Source organism: Nycticebus coucang, chromosome 10 (assembly GCF_027406575.1).
Source record: "Nycticebus coucang isolate mNycCou1 chromosome 10, mNycCou1.pri, whole genome shotgun sequence".
In the NCBI taxonomy this organism is placed as follows: Eukaryota; Metazoa; Chordata; class Mammalia; order Primates; family Lorisidae; genus Nycticebus; species Nycticebus coucang.
The window spans coordinates 60,962,244-60,987,954 of record NC_069789.1 but is presented as its reverse complement, the minus strand read 5'-3'; the positions used below and the strand labels follow the sequence as shown (position 1 = coordinate 60,987,954).

The 25,711-nt window shown below is 49.1% G+C and overlaps 1 protein-coding gene across 1 annotated transcript; it reads right to left on the bottom strand.

The window, feature by feature from the left end:
• Positions 1-41: 41 nt before the first annotated feature.
• Positions 42-25,688, bottom strand: CSRP1 (cysteine and glycine rich protein 1). The gene is made up of 6 exons (XM_053606357.1): positions 25,523-25,688; positions 11,972-12,084; positions 7,106-7,274; positions 6,022-6,151; positions 1,475-1,568; positions 42-1,229 (listed from the first exon to the last, which is right to left on the bottom strand). Exons 2-6 carry the CDS (start codon positions 12,081-12,083, stop codon positions 1,153-1,155), a joined length of 582 nt encoding a protein of 193 aa, XP_053462332.1. The 5' UTR covers position 12,084; positions 25,523-25,688; the 3' UTR covers positions 42-1,152.
• Positions 25,689-25,711: the final 23 nt, after the last annotated feature.

The window sequence follows — 25,711 nt, the reverse complement described above, 5'->3', positions numbered from 1 at the left end:
CAGTGCTCCACAGACACAAGACTGCAGGATCAGACACCAGATTTTGTTCTAAACAGCTTTATTGATCAGATGAGAAATCAGCTTGAATATGGCCTGTGCCTGCCATCCTTTTAGTCACCAGCCCCTTCCCTCCACTGCTCCTGATATGGGGCCTGGAAGGGATGTAGTGACATGGTCAGAGATGGGTCCCTGGAGAAGAATGGAGTGGAGGAGGCAGGGTCTTGGGTTGGAGAGATGGTCCTGAGGAGTGGGGACAGAGGGAAGGGGTGTCCGGATGAAGACTGAGGCTGTGTTGGCCTCCCTCCACATCTGAGGGTCAAGCAAGCGTGTCAAGAACAGAAAGCCCTGGCTGTGCTGGGACAGGCAGAAATTCCCATCTTGCAGCCTCAGGACCCAGGGTCAGGGCCAGAACTAACTCTCCAGAGATGTGTGCCCCTGATAAACACAAATGTGTACTGGAGTTGTTTCATTAGGCTCTCCCCACCAAGCATTTCTGGGGAGGTCAGACAATATCCCAACTTGTGTTCTCCTCCAACTAAGTAGGAGGACGCAAGCTGCATTAAGGACTCACAGGCAAGTGGCCTAGAGAAGCAGGGCCTCCTATAATCCTGCCTGCACGGCTCTCTGCCGCCAACAGTGACTCCCTGAGCTGGACTCCTTATTCTGAGGGACACCAAGAAACCCATCTTTTTTCCCCACAGATCCAATAAACTCCAGCCTTCCTCCATCCCATCTTAGTTCTGCTTCCTTTCCCCTCCAGGCCTAATGCTGCTGCTCCTCTGGGCTCCAAGGTGTGGGCTCACGCATCTTGGCCAGTTGATGGATACTCAGCCTAGGAGGCTAAAAATGGAGGTCTGTGGGGTGAGGTGTGGGAAGCCAGCAGAGGGCAGCCTTGTCTCACCCAGACCAAAAGCACTGAAGTCCTCTACTGGTGATGGTGTCAGATGCCAGGAAGGGAGACCCCTTCGTGAGTGGGACCTCAAGCAGACCCCCAAACCAAAGGGAGCCAGGTGACAATGTTCAAGTCATTAGTGATGTGTGGCAGGGCTGAGAGAGAGAGAAGGCATCCGGGAGGCCTCCAGGCTGCTGGGAAGGGAATGGCGATGAAAAGCGCAGGAGTGGGCAGGATACAGCAAGCAATGGTGGGTGGCCTCACTCAGAGTGGACCAAGGCCCCGGCGCCTTGCCCAAAACCAAAGCCTTTGGGTCCGAAATTTTTAGCATAGCATCCTGCAGAGAGAGGAGAGAGGTAAGGGCATGCTCCTCTGCCCCCAGCCACACCACCCACCCTCCCAATGAAGATACCCCTCCCCTAGTGCCAGACGCTTCATTTGTGAAATGAAGGAGTCATACTAGCTGCTCTGGCTCTCAGGTCTCAAGGCCAGGAATTGGTTTATATTCAGCAAAGCTATAACTTCTTAGGGCTCCTACCCCTTTGGGCCTCATGACCCTCATTCATAAGTGAAACCACCCACCTTTACAATAAATCTCGCCATCCTTGTCTGCCAGGGTGGTTGACTCAAGGCCTTTGCCACACTTGGCACATCGGAAGCAGGACTTGTGCCAGGACTAGGTAGAAAAGGAAACAGTTACTGCTGCCACCAGTGACTAGGGTACCCCCACCTCCAGCCCCACTCCCCTTGATATAACCATGGAGGACGAGCACAAAACACTTCTAAAGTATGTTCAGCTGGTACCACAGGGAGGACATGGCCCATGGTGCCAAGGAGTAGAGGGAGCAGGTCAGGCAGCACACACCATTTCACACCATCTTCGATGAGGTGCTGTAATGGCTTGATAACTAGTGTTACCAGCTATCCACAAAAGGCAGGCGAGGGGATGGGATCATTGCCAAGGTAGCTGTCTGTTCCCCATAGGTGGGACCAGATGAGCCTTCTCAGTCTGCCTCTTGCCTGTGGATTAGTGGGATGACCCAGGGCTCTGGACTCTTCCTGGTACTGCCACTTACTAGTTGAACAGCCTCACAGGTTCCTCACGTGGGAAGCATCTCTGCCTACCTTGCAGAATAAAAGTGAGGACCAGGCAGAGCAGGCATTTGTAGTGGGGAATCTCTTCAAATAGCCAGGCATCTGAAATTCTAGAACTGGATGCTTTATTTACCCAAAGGCCATCACCCCTCTGAGAATGGGTTATCTCTCTCACTAGGTAGCTGCCTGTGAGCATTAAATAATGTAACTAGTGTGAAGTGCTTGGTACAGGGCCTGACAGGGAGGAGGCCCTGAGCCTGTGTTGTCTAGTATTACTCTGAAAGGAGAAAGGACCTGTGCAATGCATTGATTTTAGCAGGAAAAGGCCTGAGGAGTATAGTTTCTCCAGGGGCCACAAAAGGCCCTACATGGTTCTAAGAGGTTCCCCAAGGCAACACTGGGCAAATAGCCTCCTAGGGGAACGTGGGGCCCAGGTTTGCACACAGCCCTGGGACCTTGCGCAGAAAGACTTCTCAGCAGCCAGCTCCCATCAGCAACAGCTGAGCAGCCTAAGAGGCTGATTGTAGACAGATCTGCTAACCCCAGGAAAAGCAAGAGGCAGGCAGCAGCCAGGACAAAACAAGGCCTTTTAAGGACAAAGAGACTCCTTCGGCACAGTAGCCCAGGCTAAAGGATAAGAAAGGAAACTGGATCTCCTTGGATTTCCTGGCTGCCTGACCCCACGTGGTGGCTCCTCCTTGTATGCTAAAGAATATGGGTGGGGTGCAGAAAGCTGAAATAGGCAGAACCTGGGTCTCAGTCCTCCCCTCATGACTGGGTATGACCTCAACCTTTGCTTCCTTCTCTGTAAAGCAGGGACTGCCACCCAAACTCCCCAGGCTGGAGAAGGGCTAAATCACACCCATTCTCACATTTCCTGCCTCAACCTTCCAAGTAGCTAGGACTACAGGCACCCACCACAACGCCCGGCTATTTTTTATTTGGTTTTTTTTTTTTTTTTTGGCTAGGGCTGGGTTTGAACCCGTCACCTCCGGCATATGGGACCGGTGCCCTACTCCTTGAGCCACAGGCGCCACCCATATTTTTTATTGCAGTTGTCACTGTTGTTTAGCAGGCCCAGGCCAGATTCAAACCCACCAGCCTCGGTGCATGTGGCTGGCACTGTAAGCACTCCGCTACAGGTGCCGAGCCTCTCAATGTATTTCTTGACCCAGGCAATAGAGAGGTGATGGCTTCTCCCACGTTTTCTACTTGACTGCAAAATTCTTTTATCCTACTTCTTAATATAGTTTTAACTTTACCTTACACTGTGTCAAAAAACATTGGAAATAGTGATTCTTAAGTAAGTTTTATAATTTCCTGTTCTCAAGGTGAGACAGAGAAAAAAATCCCAATTTAATAATAATACTAATATCTCTTGTTTTCGTCATTTAGTCAATAGCAATCTTCATTCTGACCACACAACCCCAAAAGTAAACAACAATAAAAACCATAGCTGACCTGTGTTGAGGCACTACACTGTGTACTATGCAGGAATTTTCTTTTTTTTCTTTTGAGACAGAGCTTCACTTTGTTGCCTTTAGTAGAGTGCCCTGGTATCATAACTCACAGCAACCTCATATTCTTGGGCTCAAGCAATCCTTCTGCCTCAGCCTCCCAAGCTCCCAAGTAGCTGGGACTACAGGAGTCTGCCACAACGCCCAACTATTTTTTATCTCTAAAAAATGGTCTTGAACTCAAGCTATCCACCTGCATCAGCCTCCCAGAGTACTTCCCAGAGTACTAGGATTACAGGCGTGAGCCACCGTATCACGCCCAGTTGAATATCTTTTTTTTTTTGAGACAGAGTCTCATTCCGGTGCCCTGACAAGAGTGCCATGGCATTATAGCTCACAACAACCTAAAGTTCTCGGGCTCAAGTGATTCTCTTGCCTCAGTTTTTTCTATTTTTAGTAGAGATGGGGGTCTTGCTCTTGCTCAGGCTGGTCCCAAACTCATGAGCTCAAGCAATCCACGGGTCTCAGACTCCCAGAGTGCTAGGATTACAGGTATGAGCCACCATGCCCAGCCATGGCATTATCTTATTTAATCTTTAAAACTACCTTGATTGTCAGGGAACCATGGTTTGTTCCACCATCCAGGTCCACTTGATGCAGAACTGAGGCTCAGGAAGGTTAAATTTGCCCAAGGTCAAACAACTACTACCCTGTTTCCCCGAAAATAAGACATCCTCCGAAAATAAGACCAACTTACAGGAAAGTCAACATCAGTTGACTGCTCAACTGATGCTGCAGACTTCTGGCGCAAGACGTCCCCTGAAAATAAGACCTAGAGCATCTTTGGGAGCACACCTTAAAATAAGACACTGTCTTATTTTCGGGGAAACAGGTTAATAGCAAAACTAAGATTCAGACCAGGTTATCTAGGGTCCAAACTCCTCATCAAAACTGGGAGTACTTTTCAGTGCTGTATGAATAAGTAAAGGGATTGAGCTTATTTAAAAGGGAGGGGTTGGCTAGGAAATGTGGGGATGGGTGGTGGTTTAGCTGGGATTCAATCCTTCCCATTTTCCAATTGTGGAAATGGGTTCAAAGGGGTTAAATGGCCCTAAGTGAAGTTAACAGAAGTAAGAACAATAAGAAAAAGGGCTTCAGTGTAAGACAAACCTGGGCTTCATCCTCACTTAGCCCTCCCTAGCTAGCAGATGAAGGCAACTTATTATTATTTTTTTTTTTTATAGAGACAGAGTCTCACTTTACTGCCCTCGGTAGAGTGCCGTGGCGTCACACGGCTCACAGCAACCTCCAGCTCTTGGGCTTACGTGATTCTCTTGCCTCAGCCTCCCGAGTAGCTGGGACTACAGGCGCCTGCCACAATGCCCGGCTACTTTTTTTTTTGTTGCAGTTTGGCCAGGGCTGGGTTTGAACCTGCCACCCTCGGCATATGGGGCCGGCGCCCTACTCACTGAGCCACAGGTGCCGCCTGAAGGCAACTTATTTAATCCTTCTGAATCAGTTTTTCCATCTGTAAAATGGGGTTAATATTATCCATCTCCAACTGTGATTGTGAAGGTTGAGAGCCTGCTATAGTCTAGATCGACAGTTCCCCAACCTATTTCCCTGACCACATTCCTCAAGGTCAAAAGGCCTTGAAAGCCAAGACCCAAATCCAGTGGAGCTGAAGGTGGGCTTTAGGCTTAGCTGTCCCACAGCTTACTGTGGAACTTGGCCAAGTCACTGCTCCATCCTGGGCTTCCTACGATGATCCAGAAATCCTCTCTGGCCACATAGCTTGAAGATACCTCTTCTGTAATTTTCTGACTGCTCAACTGATGCTGCAGACTTCTGGGGCAAGAATTCTCCTGCCTTTTCTTCACTTCATCCTATCTGAGGGATGAGATCAGCTCAATTTAGAATGGGTGGTTTGCTACAGTGATTCTTACAGTGCACTGGTGATTAGGGCTTTTATCAGGAATTCATGGGGGTAAGGGCATGCATGGCAATTATAAATAGTTTGAAAAAATCTTCCAAGAGGCTCTGAACCCTGAAAATCTCTGCCATGGGGGTACATGAATGGGTTTCTAGGAGTCCATATCCCATGAAACAGAAAGTATATTTTGAGGTAATTCTTAACATTTGGGGGATCACAAATTCTTTTGACAATCTGATGAAAGCTATGGGTCATCTTCTTAGAAAGAGATATGTTCTCATAAAACTCTGTGTATAATTTCTGGGAATTTGTGGACCCTCTTAAACCCATCCACACATCCTTAGACTCTGTGGTCCTCAATACTAGAGTTGATATTTGCAACTCCCTATGAATTGCTCATAGACAGTCTATCAGTGCTGGGGATGTTACTATTCATGGGTGATACGAGCTCCTTGGAGACTGGAAGGCACAGGACAACCAAGCCATGGGGGAAACCAGTTACTCCTCTACACGGGAAGGGGTTAAAGCCCAGTGCTCAGGTTGCCCTAAGCAGAGGTAGGGTCAACCCGTGCAAAGTTCTGGAATCCACATTTCAGGAAGATGTCTCCCTCCCCTCTCCCCATCATGCCCAGCAGCCACCTTACCTTCCCAGCACCAATCACCTTCTCCGCAGCATAGACTGCCTGGGTGCATCGAGGACAGCGCTCGGAGCCACCAATCTTCTGGGCAAACTTGGACGCATTTGGGTTGGTGGTGGGCCTGTGGCCAGGGGCCCTGAAAAGGGGAGAACATGGGGTGAGACAACTTATGCTGACAAATACAGGAGAGGCTGGCACTGGGAGAGTGTGGCCCCGCCTTCATCTCATGCTAGGGCAGAGAGCAGCTCTCTCTACCAGAGTTACAAAGCTTAGGGCCACAAGGGCCTCTAGGTTCATCTCCCATTGTACAGCTGGACAAACCAAGGCTCCACACCATGTTGTTTTCATTGAAACATCATACTTCCCTTAGTCTCCAGTTAAAACACTAGAATCTTTTGACACCTCATTTGCTAAGAATTGCCCTTCTGTGCCCCTTATTCCTGTAGCTGGTCTATTATCAGATTATTTTCAGGAGAAATTCTGCTGAAAAATCATTCCCACTGGGGCAATGACCTTGGCTGAAATGTGGTCACTCATCTGTCATTTCCGTCCATCTCCTAGGGCTGAAGAGCTAGCCAGGCTGACTGCCAATAGCCATTTTTTACCAGTAGGTCAGAGGCCCCAGAGGGGGGTGATGTGGGGTGGGGATCAGGGGACTCAGTGACACCCTGTGGCATTTTCAAGGAAGGGAAGTGACTTCCCCATGCAGGGGTGAGAAGTAACAGGGCTGAGAGCCTGGTCGTGGTAATGGCACTGCCCTGGTCTGGCTCAGGGCACTCCCCCACCCAGGCAAGTTACTGAGCCTGGGCTGGATTTTCTCATCTAGAAAAAGAGGAAATTATTGGACTAAGTAATTTTTAGGGCCCCTCCAAGCTCTGACCCTTATACAAATACAGGATGCACACCCCAGGCAGAGTGAAGTCTGTTTCAGTACCCCTGAACCCCAGCACCTCCAGAAGTTCTGTGACTACTTTTTAAATAAATGGCTTTCTGAGCCTTCCACTACTTAACCAAAAGTGGTTGAAACCATGTTTAATCCAGGAGTAGGGGGAGAAAACTCAATAAAAAGGGTAGAAGGGGCTTTACTCACTCCTCATGTTTGATGCCTAGTGACTCCCCCTTGTCGGTGCTCAGCGTGCCTGCACCCTGCCCGTAGCCATAGCCTTTTGGCCCATACTTCTTGCCGTAGCAGGACTTGCAGTATATCTCTTCACCGTGCACGGCCACAGTGGTACTGTCCAGATTCTTCTTGCAGACCACTGTGGAGGGAAAGCAGGTATGAAGCATTGAAGCTGGGGTAAGCCGCCCCCTGCGGCTGAAGCTCTCTGGACACTTAGCATATCTTATACTCTGATCTTTCAGAAACAGTCCAGACCTAGAGGCAGGTGGAGTGGCCAATGGGCTGGAGGACAGGGGGATGGGAGCTGCATGTCTAACTCCGGCCAAGCCACCTCTTCCAGGAATCCATGCGTCTCCCTCAGTGCTCTGTGCCCCTGTACCTCCTCAGGCTGCAGTGTACCCCAGGTTCAAAGGCAAAAGCCTAAGCTAACCCTAAGCCACAGGACACTTGTTGAGATTCTTTACTCTGTCCTTGACAGAGACCACGTGTCCCCTCAGGAGAATACAGACAGGAAGGAAGAAGGGCAGAGTTTTCCTGCCTCCAACAATGGAATCCAGCAGAGATGGTCTGTGCATACTAGAGGGAGGTGAGGGGGAGGGATGCAGGTGAAGTAAAACACCCAGGAAGAAAAGTTTCTTTTCTTTTTTTCAGAAGAAAAGTTTCATGTTTATTAGGTACCCCACATGATGGACTTTTACATGAGTTGTAGGTCGTGCTAATCACAATAAGGCTTGAAGTTTCATCTTAGAAATCATTTTGCTATGGGAAGAAATAGGGAAGAATTTCCCGACACCTACAGTAGGAGACATTAGGCTGGGATGGGCTAGAAAGGCTGTGGGCCTATTATTAATCTCAGAGGTAAGCTGTGCCCAGGTATCCAGAGTAAACATTCAGAACCTGGGATCACGTGGAGTTACGCAGAATCAAATCCCAGCTCTCGCCCTTTCCAACTGTGTGATCCTGTGCTAATTATTTTGCCTTTCCAGCCTCCATGTCCTCATTTGTAAATGCAGATAATAATGTCTGTCCCAAAAGGCAACAGTGAGAATCAAATATAATCTTACATGTGAACTACTTAGCACAATACCCTGCACATAACAGGTCTGTAATAAATGTTGGCTACTCTTATTAGTCTATATAAAATTAGCATCACTGGGAAACAAGGGAAGGGAGGGACAGGCCCAGGCCTCAAGAGGGCATTCCGTCTAACCCCCAAATACTCCTCTCAAGAGACTCAAATTCATCTCTTTCTTTAATTCTCATTCTGTTACCCTAATCTGGCTCTGTGATATTCCTCAAATATTGGAGTTCAATGTGCCCAACTAGACTGCATCCTCAAACATGTCCTTCTGAAATAGAAACCTAGGGAAACCACAGGAGAAGCCACGCCTCTTAGCTCCCTCACAGAAGGCTCTCAGCTCAACTCTTGGCAGCTGCCATGCTCTTGCCTTTGAAGGGTCCTCTGACAGCTTCTCCCTTGCCCTGAGCCCCAGGTTGGAAACTTCAGACTAAATAAGGACCCTCTTGTCCTGCCCTGGAGATCTCCATCTCATTCCAACACTCTGGGCTGCCCAAATATGGAACTTCCCTTCACTTCCCCTGGGGCTTGGCTCCCAGGAAGAAAGGAGAGGGAACAATAGGCCAGAACTCCAACATTCCCTTCTAGGGTGGGAAGTCAGGAATTTGCCTGTTATTGTTTCCTTGTAAAACTCAAAATGAACTGGGAATTCCAAGACCACAAGGAAGGCAGAAAGTGGAGATAAGTGTGGTTGGGGGAATGGAGGTCTCTTTTATCTGGTTCTTCCAACAGGAGACCCAGGAACTGAGCCCAGAGGAGACATCAGGGCCTATAAGTTGACACCCTTCATGTGGCTCCCTTGCTGAAGAGCTCCCTGCTCCACTCACTCTGCCTTGGCCTCCTGTTCCCTCAGAGGCCCAGTCCTCCCATGCTGGCCCTTTGACCCTCCAACCAGGTGATGCAGTTGGGGATCCTCAGCTCACTTGTAAGGCCCAACAAAGACTCAATCAACGGCAATTGTGTAGGAAGGCCTGAATAAGTTTCTAGCAAATCATGGTAAGCCACAAAAGATTGGATTAGTGCATTTGTTGGGAAAATCTATTTCCAGATGTCCCCAGCATCATGAGGCCTCATGATGCTGTTTGGAAACACACAAAAGAGGCTCACCCAGGGGAGAGGTCAGAGTTCCCTCACCCCACTTGAAAGTGGAGAGTGATTATTTCTGCTTCTAGAAGAAAAAGCAAGACCCACAAAAAAAGTTTAAGCTGACATAATTGGCCAGAAGCAGAGGCCAGCTGTGCTGACCCCTGTTCCATCAGCTTTCATCACATGAATAGGGTGGATAAGCTCTTCTTTTCTACAGCTGCTCAACCCTGACCTACCCCAGGAGGGAGCTGGTTACAGCTCAAAGCCAGGCACACAGCCACAGGCAGGTTCCCAGCCACAGAGCTGAGCTCTCCTACCAGGCACTGAGCCATTGTCTGCTAAAGGCAACTGGCGGCCCTACTGAGACCATTGGAGTGTGCTGCAGTCCCGCTTGCTCCTTGCTCCTGGGTCAAAGGCCACACCCAGGGTTTGCGCTCTCCCGACTGTACCTATTATATCATCCTGTCTTCCTCCTGCCCATCCAGATGCTTAGGGGAGGGATGCTAAGTAGAATCCAGAGATAAGGAATCACATGGTTAGAAGAACTTTTGGGCATCCACTCAGGGCCAACAGGGAGATGGTCCTTACTGCCCCCTAGGCCCAGGCCCTGGCTAGCCACTCCCTTCCTTAGGAGAAGGAAGTCCTTTGATTCTGTGGGTTGCCCTGAATTCAAGCTGGATATTTATCACCCACTGCACTGAGAAGGAGAAATAATGCTCCTTCCATTCATAAACAAATATTTGTCCCACTGTGTGCCTGGCACTGTTCTGGGCACTAGGATTAAGGAAGCTGTGGATGCCTCAGACTGCTGGGGCACATGCAGTGCTAAGCAGTCCACATGAATTCAGTTCTGACACCAGAAACCGTGCTGGCCCCAAGACCCGGGAGAGAATGAGACTGTGTTATTACCTAACACACCCCCAGCCTTGCTTCCCAGCCTGACTTTCTGCAACTGCCTCTGCTCCTCAATACCCCCTCACACCCTGCCCAAGGCCCTGCTCCTTCCTTCCTCTGCCACACCCTGAATTCCCGACTTCCCTCTGACCAACGGCTCCTCCACCAACAGGACTGCGGGCGCTATCACCACAGCTGGCCCCTCTTAGTCAAGGATTAAGCAACATTTGACAGCAGAGGGAGGTTGCTAGGACCCTGTCAGCCTGGAACTTCTTTCCAGCTAGCACCAAGCCCTCTCTTATGTCTTCTGAAATAATAAACAACTTGTACATTCTTAAGTGCAGCAAACTACTGATAACAAGACATTGCTGCTTCTGGCCTCCATTGCAGGCTGGCAGCCAACAAAGCTCACCAAACCCTGTTTACTCTCCATTCATCAGACACAGCCCTGGGGTTGTCACTCCAGGCTGCACTGGGCAGGGTGTCAGATGGCTTCAAGCTGGTCTGCCCAGCAACAGGTAGAGATATGGCGCACATGCAGTGAACAGGTCCGCCTTTGCTCATCTGGATGTTATTCTGGAACACAAATCCCAGGGAACAAAGGATCCTCAGATCTCCCAACTTTGCTCTGTGTGATGCAGGATAGACTTCAGCCCCCTGTGAGATCTTTGCACCACAGCAGCTTGCTAGAGATCCCTCAACAGTGTGTGTGCCAAGCGAGTGTTTATCATTTATGGAACATTCAGGATTGCTTTAAGTGCTTCACTTGTTTTACAAGCTCCTTTCATTTTAAGTCTCACAACAACCTTATGGGGTATTATCACCTCCACTATAGGGAAAAGAGAACACTACTAGAGAACTTGAGTAACTTGTCCCTTATCACACAGACAATAAAAATCAAATTCAGATTCAAACCCTGATCACACTGGCTTTGAAACCCAGGGGTTAACCAAGATATTCTACCACCTTCCCCTCTTTGTCTGCTCTCAATGAAAATGTGTCTTGCTGAAGTTGCCTCTTCTTCTAACTCAGACCTTCTGCTCTGATCACAATGAACTAAATCATTTAGGAATCTGAAAAAAGGCTTCTCCAAGTTGCCACATCCTGGAAACATCACCTGGCCCAGGTACCAGCCAGTGCAGCATTATCAAGTCAGGATCCCTGGGTCCCCCTGACCTCTCTCGGTTTGGCTTGCGACTGGAGCAAATCTTCCCCTGGATTATTAAGGTTGGTTATCAAAGAACCTTGAGGTCCTTCTTCCTCTCATCCCAGGCTATCTGAGTAGGAGTGAGAAGTCAGAGAAGTGAGTGGGCTGGCTCACATGGAGCTGAGGAAGGAGGAGCCCAGCTCTTCCTCCAGACTCAGCTTCACCATAAGGTTGTAGCCTCTGTTGCCTTTTAACAAGGCATAATTTGGGTCATAAGGCAAGTGAAGCTTTGGGACATTTTTGTGCTAAAAGTGTCTTCCTCTGAAATGATGGGATTGTGGCAGTAGGAGAAAGAAGGGAGAGCAGAGTGGAAAATTTTCTTCACAGTTTGGCTCTCAGCCCCTGAACGCCTGCCACCCCCACCAGCTCTGGCCAGTTCATCCCTCAGAAAGCAGCTTCTGAACGGAACAAAGAGGCCCTTAAGTGTTTTCCTCCCCAGCTGCGCTTCAGCCAAATGTCAAACTGTTTACATCCCAAGGGACCAGTTCCCTTGGGTGTTGACAGGCCTAGCCTGTGGGGGCAGGCCCCATCCTGGTGTTTGTGGCAACAGCAGGGCCTGGGGTGTACTCACTGCACAGGAAGCAGGATTTATGGAAGCTATTGCCTTCGCACTGAACCTCTTCAGCAAAGTAAACTGTCTTCTGGCACACCCCACATTTCTTGCCTCCTCCCCAGTTTGGCATTCTGAAATGAGACACAGAAAGGAATTAATTTGACAGGGAGATGAAAACATTTCAGATTGCCCACAACAGAAAAGCAACAGGCAGAGACTATGCAGAGAAAAACAAAGGCAGAACTCCCATGGGGCCACCGTTTCAATGCCACCCTCACACTGTTACCTGGGGGTGTCCTCCCCCAATCTAGCCAACAGATACTTACTAAGCAACTGCTATATTTTCAGCGCTGTGCTCGGCACTCTAAAGGATATAAATCAGCAAAAGATACAGCCTTTATACAGGAGGCTTCAGTAGCAATTAAAATGAGCCACCTACTCCTACATGCTTCAACATGGATGAATCCCACAAAAAGGCGGAAGAAAAGAAACAGAGAGATGAGGGCAGGTAAAACACAAGTTCACAAATAGGCAAAACTCATATTGTCGTGGGATGAACATACAGGTGGAAAAGTTATAACAGAAGACCAGGGGATGATTATCACACACCATTGTCTTTGAGGAGCTACATCTAAGACAGAGAAGGGGCGGTGATCAGGTGGGGTCACCAGGGAGGCTTCCAAAGCACTGACAGACAATGTCTCTTCCTTAACTTTGGGTAGTTGTCACATGGGGACCTACTTTATAGTAATTATTCTTTGAACTGCACACATAGGTTTTATATACTCTTATGTGTATAAAATACAGTTTACCAAAAAAAAAAAAAAAGTTTTATTTTTTTGTTTCTGTTTTTTTTTTTTAAGAAAAAGCAGGAGGGGCGGCGCCTGTGGCTCAGTGAGTAGGGCGCCGGCCCCATATACCGAGGGTGGCGGGTTCAAACCCAGCCCCGGCCAAACTGCAACCAAAAAATAGCCGGGCGTTGTGGCGGGCGCCTGTAGTCCCAGCTGCTCGGGAAGCTGAGGCAAGAGAATCGCGTAAGCCCAAGACTTAGAGGTTGCTGTGAGCCGTGTGACGCCACGGCACTCTACCAAGGGTGGTACAGTGAGACTCTGTCTCTACAAAAAAAAAAATAAAAATAAAAAAAAAAAAAAAAGAAAAAGCAGGAGACAGGCGCATAGGACACAGTTCTCAAACTTGAGAGTACATTAGACTCAGGTTGAGGACTTTTGCAAAATCAGATTTAACAGCATCACCCCAAACCTGATGAATCATAATCTCTGAGAATGAGGTACAGAAATCTGAATTTTTTTTTAATCTGAATTTTCAATAAGCACCCCTGGCAAGTCCAAAGGTGGCTGTACTAACTTTAATATACTCTAGGTATTGGTTCAGAATTGGGGTCCGGATGCTAGACCATTTGGCCTGATCTTGATCCTGCTCCTCACTGTCTGTGTGGCAATGGGCAGACCTTGATTTCTGCATCCGTTAAATGGGGATAAAAACAGAAGTTACTCACAAATCCCCCAACCCTTTGAAACTGAAGCACTCCTTCCCTCAGCTACTGCGACTATTGGTAGTTGGCTGCTCTCTGCTGAGTTCTCTGGAAATTGCCCCTGGCTAAAGAGAGTCGTCTCATTCAAGGTTCATGTTTAAAGGGCGGCAGATATCCAAAGACTGGCCATTGCCTCAATTCAGACATCTTTGAGGGGCTTTCCCAACTTCAGAGGTTCCTCAAGGGATCAACTGAGACATTTGTCGGGACTTGGATAGAGTTCAGCTTCTTGCTCTGTCTGTCCTGCTTCATTCTTCCATTCTCACTAGTCCTCATCTAGACAGTACTGCCCAATAAATACACTTCCTGCACGTATATTTCTTTTTTTTTTTTTTCAGTTTTTTTTGGCCAGGGCTGGGTTTGAACCCACCACCTCCGGTATATGGGTCTGGCGCCCTATTCATTTGAGCCACAGGCGCCGCCCCCTGCTTATATATTTCTATCACAGAGTCTGCTTCCCAGGAAACCTACACTGCATTGTTACCACTATATGTTATTTAATGTATATAATATTTTGCATGGAAAATATATTTCATTATCCTTATGCTTAGACATAAAAATTAACTCATGTAATAAAATTTGTCATTCGTTTCAAAAAAACCAGAAGCTACTTCATAGACTATTTCTGGCAATTAAATGACATATAGAATGTCAAAGGTGTGGCACAGTGCTTGGCACATAGTAAGTATTCAATAATTATTATTAACACAGAAGTCCAGGGCTGTGAGACAGGTGCTACCTCAGGTCAGTGCCTGATTCTCTCTAGAGCAGCACAGAAGGTAAAGGCTGCAGGAATTTGGAGAATAGGTGGGTTTTGCTTCTCTCTGTTCTCATCAATCACTCACTCAACAGACATATGACTAAAGGAGGATGACAGAAGTTTGGGTTTTTTGTTTTCTTTGTTTTTTTGTTTTTGGAGACAGAATCTCAATCAGTTGCCCTAGGATTGAGTGCTATGGCATCCTAGCTCACAGCAACCTCAAACTCTTGGGCTCAAGTGGTCCCTTTGCCTCACCCTCCCAAGTAGCTAGGACTATAGGCACCTGTCATGACACCTGACTAGTTTTTCCATTTTTTAGTAGAGATGGGGGGGGGGTCTCACTCTTGCTCAGGCTGGTCTTGAACTCCTGGCGCTCAGGCAATCTACTGGTCTCAGCCTCCCAGAGTGCAGTAAGCCACTGCACCTGGCCCATGACACAAGTTCTTGAAGGGCAGAGAGGAGAGAGAGGGGTGCTATACAAGGTACCATCAACTGTGAGTACAAGCTAAGTGCCAAGGCAGCCCAGGGCATGGTATAAAGGAAGACACAGGGTGCTGAAGGGCTGGGATTCAGAGGGATTTACTGGCTCAAGACACAAAGGAACCCCCAAGCAGACTGCTCAGGAACCTGTATCATTTGTCATGGAAATATTGAAAAGGGGACACGGCAACCAGAGCCCACCCTCCTGGTAACAGAGCTTGTGCAAGCAGCTAGAGAGCCAGTATCAAGAACAGCAGGAAAAAAAATAAATAAATACAATATAAAGAAACATAAAATAAAAAAGGGAAAAAAGAAAAAATGCTGGCTCGGTGCCCGTACTCAGTGGTTAGGGCACTGGCCACAAACAGCTGGGCTGGCAGGTTCAAACCCAGCCTGGGCCTGCTAAACAACAATGACAATAACAAAAAAAATAGCCAGGCATTGTGGCAGGTGCCTGTGGTCTCAGCTACTTAGGAGGCTGAGGCAAGAGAATCACATAAGCCCAGGGATTTGAGGTTGCTGTGAGCTGTGACGCCACAGCACTGTAACCGAGGGTGACAAAGTGAGATTCTGTTTCAAAAAAAAAAATGCTGTCAGGGCGGCGCCTGTGGCTCAGTGAGCAGGGTGCCAGCCCCATATACCGAGGGTGGCGGGTTCAAACCCAGCCCCGGCCTAACTGCAACAAAAAAATAGCCAGGCATTGTGTGGGCACCTGTAGTCCCAGCTACTCGGGAGGCTGAGGCAGGAGAATCGCCTAAGCCCAGGAGTTGGAGGTTGCTGTGAGCTGTGTGACGCCACAGCACTCTACCGAGGGCAATAAAGTGAAACTCCATCTCTACAAAAAAAAAAAAAAAATGCTGTCACGGTGGCAGGCACTTGTAGTCCCAGCTACTTTAGAGGCTGAGGCCCTTGAGCCCAGGAGTTTGGGATCAGCTTGGGCAACATAGTAAGACCCCATTACCCCCAAAAAAATAATAAAATTTTTTTAAGTAAGTAAAAAAAAAAAGCTCGACACCTGCAGCTCAGCAGCTAGCATGCCAGCCACATACACCAAAGCTGGTGGGTTCAAACCCAGCCCAGACCTACCAAACAACAATGACAACTGCAACCAGAAAATAGCCAGGCGTTGTGGCAGGCACCTGTAGTCCCAGCTACTTGGGAGGCTGAGGCAAGAGAATGGCTTAAGCCCAAGAGTTTGAGGTTGCTGTGAGTTGTGACGCCATAGCACTCTACCGAGGGCAACATAGTGAGACTCTGTCTCAAAAAAAAAGAAAGAAAGAAAATAAAAAGGTCAAGGATAGAGGGAGAGACATGGTCTCTGCTGCTAGAGGCATAGACCTCAACTCAAGAAGATGGTCCAGGTTGTGTTCACCATCATGTTCCCATGCCTTGCCTGGCCTTTGGCATACAGATGTTCATATGGATGGTCAGTGAGCAGTCAAGGAATGAATGACGACCTGATACTGAAAGCCATAGCTGGGACCATGTCCTCTGCATAGGTACATCTCTGCAGAGTCTGGAACCTAGCAGAGATGCTTGGTAAACATATGCAGGCTGATAAGCAGGGCTCAGGGTAAGGAAGCGGCATTGGTGATGCTGGCTCACTACCAGTTACTGGTGCTGGAGCATCACCCAGAAGACAGGAGTCTTCAGCAAGGTTTTGTTGGGGTAGAGAAAGATGCATTTTCATTCCCATATCCTAAAAGTTGGGGTTCCCCCCTGGTCCCATCCTAGTCCCTGTCTCTCCCCACATTCCTGCATTCCCATCCTACCTCCATGCCAAGAACTCTCTATGTATCTGGCCCTGACCTCTCCTCTGAGGCCAGGCTCATTTCAGGTGAGCCTCTCCACCAGGAGGGTGCATGCATAGGTACCTCAAGTTTTACATGAGTGATCTTAACTCATTATCTCCTTTTCAAATTTGTTCTTTTTCCTGACTGCTTCATTTTTGCTTGTGGCACCACACCTCCATCACTAAAGAATCTTATCTTGGGGCGGCGCCTGTGGCTCAGTCAGTAAGGCGCAGGCCCCATATACCGAGGGTGGCGGGTTCAAACCCAGCCCCGGCTGAACTGCAAACCAAAAAATAGCCGGGCGTTGTGGCGGGCGCCTGTAGTCCCAGCTACTCGGGAGGCTGAGGCAAGAGCCTAGGAGTTGGAGGTTGCTGTGAGCTGTGTGAGGCCACGGCACTCTACCCAGGGCGATAAAGTGAGACTCTGTCTCTACAAAAAAAAAAGAATCTTATCTCAAATCCTAGATGGTGACAAGCTCATCACCTTTTTTAGATGTATCCCACTCTATGCTCCCCTGTACCTGCCCAGTCACAGAACTGTGTGCTGAGTAGAGGAGAGCAATGGGCCCTGAGGTCACTGTCACAGGGGGAAAGGCTATCCTGTCATGAAGCTGATAGCTGGGAAAATAGAGCACAGAGAAAAAAGAAACTGAGTCTGCAATGATATCACAAAGCCACCAAACTAAGCCAAACATAAAGTTTTACCTATCTCTGATTTCTCCAATTAAACAAAGTAACACCTTCACTTCATTAAGCCACTTACTTTACAACTGAACACATCCCCAGAGAGGCAGCCCTGACAACTAGGCTGCTTCTGGAACTTCCCTCCTAACCCGCTGTCCACACAGCTGCCAGATCTTTCTCAGGGATTATTCTCTTGCTCAGGGGAGTCAGTGACCCCTAACCCTGGCATTCGAGGTTCTCCACAGTGCAGTCTCCACTTATTTCCAGCTCCGTGTCTATCACTCATCTCACAAGCATCAGGGTTGGAGATTTAACTGCTATGTTCAGTCCCTAGAGTCCCAGCACTGGGCCTGGCACACAGGAAGGACCCAGGCAACACCAGTGCATGAGCTGGGGGAGGCTGTGCTGAGGCGCAGGGCTGAGGCTGGGCTCTGCTCTTCCCTCCCAGGTGGATCCAGATGGACCACCGCCCACGGCATAAGCCGAGTTTTTCCCTTTCCAGATTCTGGACCAGCCACAGTTCCTCAGGCCCATACACATCACTGACACACCAGCCAGAGGGATCTCTCTAACCACACACATCCTTTCTCTGTCTTGCTCAGGTCCAGGGGCCAGTCCCCTTCCAGCATCTGATGTTCCTATGTTCTTTCAGCCCCTTTCTGCCCTGAGGACCCCAGGGACTAGCTGCCCTGGTCGAGTAAGGACTCAGGGCTGTAAAACCATACAATATGAAGGACAAGTTAATGCGAACAGCAATGAGGGTCACCATCCACACAACCCTCAGCCACTCCCAATTCTTCCTTTCTACAGCACACTGATTATATTCAGGCAGCCAAGTGACCCAGGAGAGGTGCCTCATCCCCAGACTAGGGCCAGAGCCTGAGTCACCTAAGCCATCCATAGTGATTTCATTTCCCTGCCAGTGGCTGGTACAGGAACAGGCCAACACCATTTCAGGAGTGTGAGATAGGAGAGAAGCTCTGCTTAGGAAGCTTCCAGGCACAGTAGCTCACGCCTGTAATCCTAGCACTCTGAGAGGCCGAGAAGGGTGGATAGCTTGAGCTCACCACCCTGGGAGGCCAAGGAGGGTGGATAGCTTGGGCTCACCACTCTGGGAGGCCAAGGAGGGTGGATAGCTTGAGCACACACGTTCAAGACCAGCCTGAGCAAAAAGCAAGACCCTGTCTCTACTAAAAATAGAAAAACTGAGGCAAGAAGATTGCTTGAGCCCAAGAGTTGGAGGGTGCTGTGAGCTATGACACCACAGCACTTTACCCAGGGCAACAGCTTGAGACTTTGTCTCAAAAAAAAAAAGTTACTAGAGGGACTTTATCTAACAAATGCAATCAGTGTAACCTAATTCTCTGTACCCTCAATGAATTCCAAACAATAAGAAAAGACAAGAACAGAAAAATGTGTTCAGTCATATGGAACCACACAGGTGGAGCTCTTCTCCTTCTAATAAGGTGACTCAATGTGTCCAGTGAAACTCCTATAGCTGTAGTCCTCAACCCCCAAGCCACAGACTAGGACCAGTTCTGGTTCATGGTCTGCTAGGAACTGGGCTGCACAGCAAGACGTGAGTGGTGGGCGAGTGAGCAAAGCTTCGTCTGAATCTACATCTCTCCCCATAGTTGGCATTCCCTGAGCTCCTCATCCTATCTCATCAGCGGCAGCATTAAATGCTCATAGGAGTGTGAACTCTTCCATAAACTGCACTGGTGCATGCAAGGCATCTAGGCTGTGCACCCCTTAGAAGAATCTAATGCCCCTTCCCTAGTTCATGGAAAAATTCTCTTCCATTAAGCCATTCCTTGGTGCCAAAAAAAATTGGGGACCACTGTCCTATAGCCAAGGCACCAGACTGAATGCCTGCCATGCATCAGACAGTTTATATTGTCCCATTTCATCCTCAACATCTGAAGGCGAAGAATATATGCCACTTTACAGAGAAGAAAAAAAAGGCTCAGAGATGTTAGGCAACTTGCTTGTAGACACACAGCTGGAAGAGGTAGAACTGAGATTTCTGAGTCTTCTGTGGCCCTAGCATATTGAAGAGTGACTGCACCTAGTAGGTATATGACACATCAATGCTGGCCCTCTTCCTTTGCTTTCTCCTCCTCTTCCAACCCCACGAACCAGCAGGAGACATACTCAAGCCCCTAGGAATACCCCCTAAGGGGGGGGAAAGTTCCCCCAATCACGTGGTTAGAAGCCAGCTCCAAGCAGTGTTTTGTTCTCAGACACAAAGGCCCTTTTCCCTCTAGGGTAGACCCATAGCTCCTTACAGGCCTCCCCTTGTTCTCCCTGGCTCAGTATCAGGGGCCCATATCCAGCAGGCCCCAGGGAATCAGGAACATGGGTGGAGAAATGAGTGAAACCCAGGAACCTGTCAGTAGGAAAATCTCCTCAGGACCTCTGCTCCTTTGAGCCTGGTCATTTGGTTGGGAGAGGTCCCCAAACCCCTCAAGAACCCAGTAATGCGGGGACAGGACTCTAGTGCCTTGTACTGATAAGCAAAGACTGTGTCCACTGCCAGGAAGAGCTCCAGGCAGTTGCTGTGGATGGGTTCCCTGTGTCCCTCTGCGCACAAGGGGAGCCTCCTGGGAACTCTGCCTGTGGAAGAGACTCTCAGCTAGAGAGCCCAGGCCACCTCCTTCCCTACAAGAGGCGGGCCTGCCCGCCAGCCCCCTCCTTTCTGCCCAGCCCTTTCTTTCCAAGAGCCAACCTCCGGCTTTAGGGAGGTTGGATTGCCTTAAAAGGAAACCTGTTTTTCATTTTGGCTCCTGCTCCATTGCCTCCTCAGGTCTAGGGGACAGAGACTCTGCTGGAGGCTGGGACAAGAGAAGGTCCCTTGGTTAAGAGTTCAGGCTGTGCAGTTCAGTGGTTAGGACGTGGTTCTCAACCTTCCTAATGCTGCACCCCTTGAATACAGTTCCTGTGGGTCGCAACTGACAGGTTGAGAACCACTAGTTTGGGAGATGGGAGCTGGGGTTAGATCTGGATTCATCCCTTCCTAGCTTAATGATCTCAGGCAAGTAACTTTTCCTCTCTGAGCTCCAATTAGCTTGTCTCTAAAATGGACTGCACATGGACCCCTCCAATCATAGTCTGAGGATTAAAAGGAATACATGAAAATGATGGCTCAGTGCTGGCACACTGTAAATGCTCTTCTGATTACCACTCACAGGACTGGCCCAGCAAAGCCTTGACAACATATTGCCAGATGAGGGGCAAATGTCTACTCTCCTTCCCAACTAGCCCACATCTGGAAGGAACAGACTTGAGAAGGCACATGCCAAATAAGGATCAGAAATTCCAGCCCAGCTAACGAGTCTGAGACAAGTTACTTGCCCTTCTTTGGAGGTTAGTTCCCTCTGGCTACATGAGACCACAGGGAGGGACCTCTGTCTTCATATCAAGCTTTCTGATATTGTTCTGGGCAATCAAGAATCATTACTATCTTCTGGAATCACTTTATCCACCTGTTGGATTTACAGTGGGTTCTCTTCAGAGAGTTATGTTCTCAGGGGGCAATACTGTCTGTGTTCTGGTTTGTCCTACTTCACTGCATTGATAATTTCAACAAAGAATACAGCTTCAATTTTCTGTTGAATGGTGGCAATAGCTGGTCAGCTGTTTACCTGAAATGTTAGGATCCTCAGGGATGGAGGGAAGCCAGAAGCCTCCAACTGCTGCTTCAGACTCAGTGGGGGCAACCTTCCCATCTGGTTGTCCCATTAGGAGCTGTACCCAGATCCTCAATCTGGAGAGGACAGACCCAGGATGGTGGCTCTTACAACAGCAGAGAAAGGAGTAGACACAGGGCATAGACTCTCACAGTCACCCCAAATCTTGTGAATGTTGGGGTTAGGTGACAGGTTCCATGTGGTCATGTTTCAAGTTTAAGGAACTATCTCAGAGATACATAATCCTTAAGTGCCAGCCACCAGTGCCTAAAGGAGAGCTCCCTTTCTCCAAACCCTTGTCAAGTCACTTACCTCACATCTTTATCTCTCCAGAGGAAAAACCTTCTTTTTCCCATTCCAAAATCACTAGTTCCCGAAACTGACAGGCCCAGGACTTAAGTCCCCACCTACTTGGTCTGGTAGAGACCTGTCTGTTTATCTAGTTACAAAGGCACTTCTCACATTACTTGAGCTGTCCGGCATCTGCTGGGTACACAGGAGTGCTGCCATCTTTCCAACCCCTGCTCAGCCTCTTCCCTACACCCCCATGTCCTGAGAGCAGCTGAGAACAGAGAGGGACAGAAGGAGTCCCTGCTAGTCAGGACTGAGAGGTCATGTTCTGGAGGTGACAACTGAAAATCCAGGTCATCCACTTCCCCAAAAGTCATGGCCACTGGTGAGGGAGAAATGGCTACAGGGAAGATGGGGCAGGCTTGGCCCCAGCTTTATACATCCCACCACGTGTTTTCTTCAGATCCCAGCTTGTGACTCACCCTGAGAAGTTAACCAGCATCACTGAGCTGTGATCACTCCAGGCCCCACAGAACCCTGGACCATGATTGTCATTCTAGCTCAGGGCCCCCTCTCTCCATCATATGAGTTTTCTCTTTCCAAATCCATGCCCTTGGCCCCTGTGGGATTGTGAGCTGAGCCGGGCAGTGTCCTGTCTCTCCTTTTCACCACTTGTCTCAGATGCATTCTATAGCACAGCTCTTTACCCTTGCAGCTCAGAAGTCTGGAGGTCAACAGAGGTAGAAAAGGGTAGAAATGGGGGTCTTTGAGTTACTTTAATTATTTCCAAACTATTAAGGGAAATCCTATATTATAATAATGTCCCAGAGCTAATTAACAGAATTTACTTGCTTTTATCTGGAACAATGTCAACTTAGAAAGGTTAACAGTTGGTTATCCCATGCTGAACAAAAATGTCGGAATAATTTTTCTTTGATTGATTTTTAAAGTGAAAAGAAATTAGCACTTAGGTTACATAAACATAGGTTGCTTGCAGCTGACATCTCAGGAAGCTCCAACCCACACCACCCCTGCATAAAGAATGCCAAGCAGACCAGGGTGGGAGCTAGGGTCTGGCTGCCTGGCTGGGGCTGAGCCTGTGCTCAAGCTGTTAACTTTCCATTTCTTCCTCTGTTGTCACCATTGAGAACCCAGACTCTGCCTTCTGGCCCTTGGGAGGCACTGGAAACGCCAGAGTCTGGAAATACTAACTGCCTCTGTATTTACACACTTTACCATACATGGGAATTACTCAATGCTGGCGTCAGACAAATTCCTGGGGAGCTGCGTAGTAGTACAGGCACGTCATCACCATACAAATTCCTGACAACTGGAAACAGCAGGCCAGGTGGCTTCTGACAGGACCCCCCTCTCTCTCTTCCACCCGCAATCCCCCTCCACCCCTCCCAGCTTTATTTTCTCTTTCTCCCTCTCCCTCTCCCCACGTCCTCTCCAGGCTTCTTTTCTTTCCTACAACCTGGCCCAGAAACTCAAACATGTAACAGATCTAATGAAAGGGTATCCACTGGGGGCTGGGACCTAACTTCCAGCTCCTTCTCCCTGGCCACTCAGCAGAGCAAAAACCTAGACATCATGAGTTCTAAGCCTGATCCGTCCACTTTAAAACTGGCAAAGGCATGTGTTCCTTAAATAGTTTATAACCTGCTGTAAAGCACCTTGTAAAGCTGATGTGTTTCACAGATAGCAGATATTTCCTTAGTGAATTGATCTGGCAAAAGGAAATGTAGAAGAGCAAGGAATAATAAGATAGCAGTGATTCGAGCATGGATTTTAGATGCAGTCAGCCTATGTTTGAATGGCAACTCCACAAATAACCAGCTGCAATCCCAATGTGAGCCTCAGTTTCTTCATCTGTAAAATGAAGAACATTCGTACCAACTTCATAAATTGTCCATGATAATACATGTGAAGTATTTAGCCCTGTTTCTGGCACAGATATCTTATCTTAAGAAAAGGCCAACTCTTGACACTAACTCTTCAGTTCTGCGTCTCTTTTGACATTTGCTAATATGTCTGAGTAATGGCAAATGGCAGACTTGAAGGAAAGGTCTCTTTATTCTCACTAGTACCTCTTAGGATCTCAAAATGTTTAATGCATTCCTCTTTGTAGTCCTCTGGCAAGCCAACTTTTCACAATAAGCTGGGCTTACATAAATATCTCAAACTTTAGCAACCTACCAGAAAAGTCTTCCCAATTTGCTTTCTCCACCAGGAGGTCCACAACGAATGAAAATTATGCCCCCCTGTTCTCTCACCTGCTGATCAATCCACACACATGGAAAAACAACTGGCTAGTAACTATCTGCAAAGTTTGTGTGTGTCCAGTAGGGAAACTCAACTGAAAGCCTCTTGCCACCCCATTTGGAAACATTCACCAAATGTTTACTGATCATCAGTCAAGTGTCACTACACTCCAGGCTGCAACTCTGACCCTGTGAGGACTCACAAGCTCCAGAGGCAGATGTGTGCAATTAAAAACCCAAAGTACCTGGGCCAGGAAGGAAGGTGCTAGGGCAGACCAGAAGCAAAGAGGCCACAGCACCCTTTTTCTTCCCATTTTATTAGACAGCCAATTGCAGAGCTGGTGGGCATCCTCCCCAGACCCTCCATACTGGGCGTCTCAAGTCTTGCACACACTCCCCTCCACTCTGTGACCCACACCACACCCTCTGTAGGATAAACTTCCTTTCCTGTCTGACTGCCCATGCCCCGGATATCCTCACCAAAGTAAAGTGTCATTCACTGGGAGACCCTGAGTAGCACCAGGCTGGATTCTGTCAAGGAAGGGATAAAAGCTGCCCACCAGCAGCTAAAGGCTGAGGACAATCTCTCAAAAGACAGACCAGCTGGAGAGTCAGGAGGAAGCCACTGGCTGAATGGGAGTGGGAGAAGCTCAGCACCCTGTCCCCAGTCCCATCTGGGGGAAATCCCCAACCTGCACTCTGAAAGGACAGAGAGACAGCTGGCAGCCCCAGCCTCCCCATGTTCTTGAAAGAAGAGTACAGATGTGGAGAGGATAAGGAAGAAGACAGTACAGAGTGCTACTGCCTCGTGTAATACATTCCCCAACCACCACCGCTACAAGAAATTGAGACAATAAGTCAGTTGTCCAAAGAAATCTGTGTGTTATTAATATTTAGTGGTAAAACCATGACTACAACTCTGCTTTCCAAACTTCTCACCAAAATTCTAGGCCCTCTTCATAACATACTCTCTACCAGAGTGCCACTGCGACAGTATCCCAAGGCAGGGCCCTGTCAGGGTGTGTTGTGTGTTGGGGGTCTGCCCATTCATTCACCCCCAGGAAGCAGGGGGTGGGTGGCTGGATGGAGTCCAAGGCTCTAGAAGGGCCTGAGCCCACGCTAATGCTCCCAGCCTAGACCCCAATCTCAATTAGATTACAACAGCACCAGGACCGGGAGCAGGCAAAATGTTCTCAGCAAAGTAAATCAAACACCTGCCTCAGAGGGTTGATGGGTGGGTAACAGCTGGAAACTTGCTTTTAACTGTGCTCAAGACCAGTCCCTTTCCTTTCCCCAGCTTTCAAGGATTGAAGCCACAAAACAGTCTCTGTAGGGTTTTTCAGGTTTCAGCAAAGGAGAAATCTAGCGCCTAGACTTGGGAGTGGGGGGGCCCATCAAGTTCTTTCAGAAGAAGGAAAAGTCGGGCAGCGCCTGTGGCTCAAGGAGTAGGGTGCCAGTCCCATATGCCGGAGGTGGCGGGTTCAAACCCAGCCCCGGCCAAAAACCACAAAAAACAAAACAAAACAAAAAAAGAAGAAGGAAAAGTCACACCAGCACCCAAGGACACAGAAGCTCCAGGTCAGACCCGTGAAGCCAGATGTTTCACCTCCCCGCCCGCAGGCGTTTTCTCCTAGAGCAGCAGGGTGATGGAGGGGGTGGCACAGATGCCCTCATCTCTGTCATACAACGAGCGTCAGTGGCGTGCAGAATCGCCAATTGTTCCGCCAGACCTGCAGGCGGTGGCGGGTAGCCGGGTCGCCCTGGGTCAGGGGCACGCGGAAACCAATTGTGTCCTGGAAGTCCCGGGATGGGGAGGGACCGACCCAGAGCCTCCCAGAAAGAGAAGCACCGCCCCAGGCTAACTGCGGCCGCTTCTCACGCTTCCTTCTCCGAGACGGCCCCCAGGGGCGCGCCACTTTCCCTCCAACTTTCCTCGCAGCTGCCAGGGCTGTGGCGGGGCGGGAAGGACCAAGGGGCGCCAGCTGGGTGCCCAGGCGCCCCGGCCGCGGGCGGCCGCGGGGGACAGAGCCGTGCGACGCTCGGCCGGGTGCACTCACCTGGCAGCGGGCTCGGCGGCGCGGGCTGCAGCGCTCTCGGAAGTGGCGGCTGGGTGCGCCCGGCCCTTGTGCCGTTTTGTTCCGCTCGGGGGAAGGCGTGTCCCGAGCCACTCCCACCAGTGGGCTTTGCACACCGCACCACACCAGGGCTGATGTCATGGCGTGGGGCTGCACCCCCCCGCCCCGACC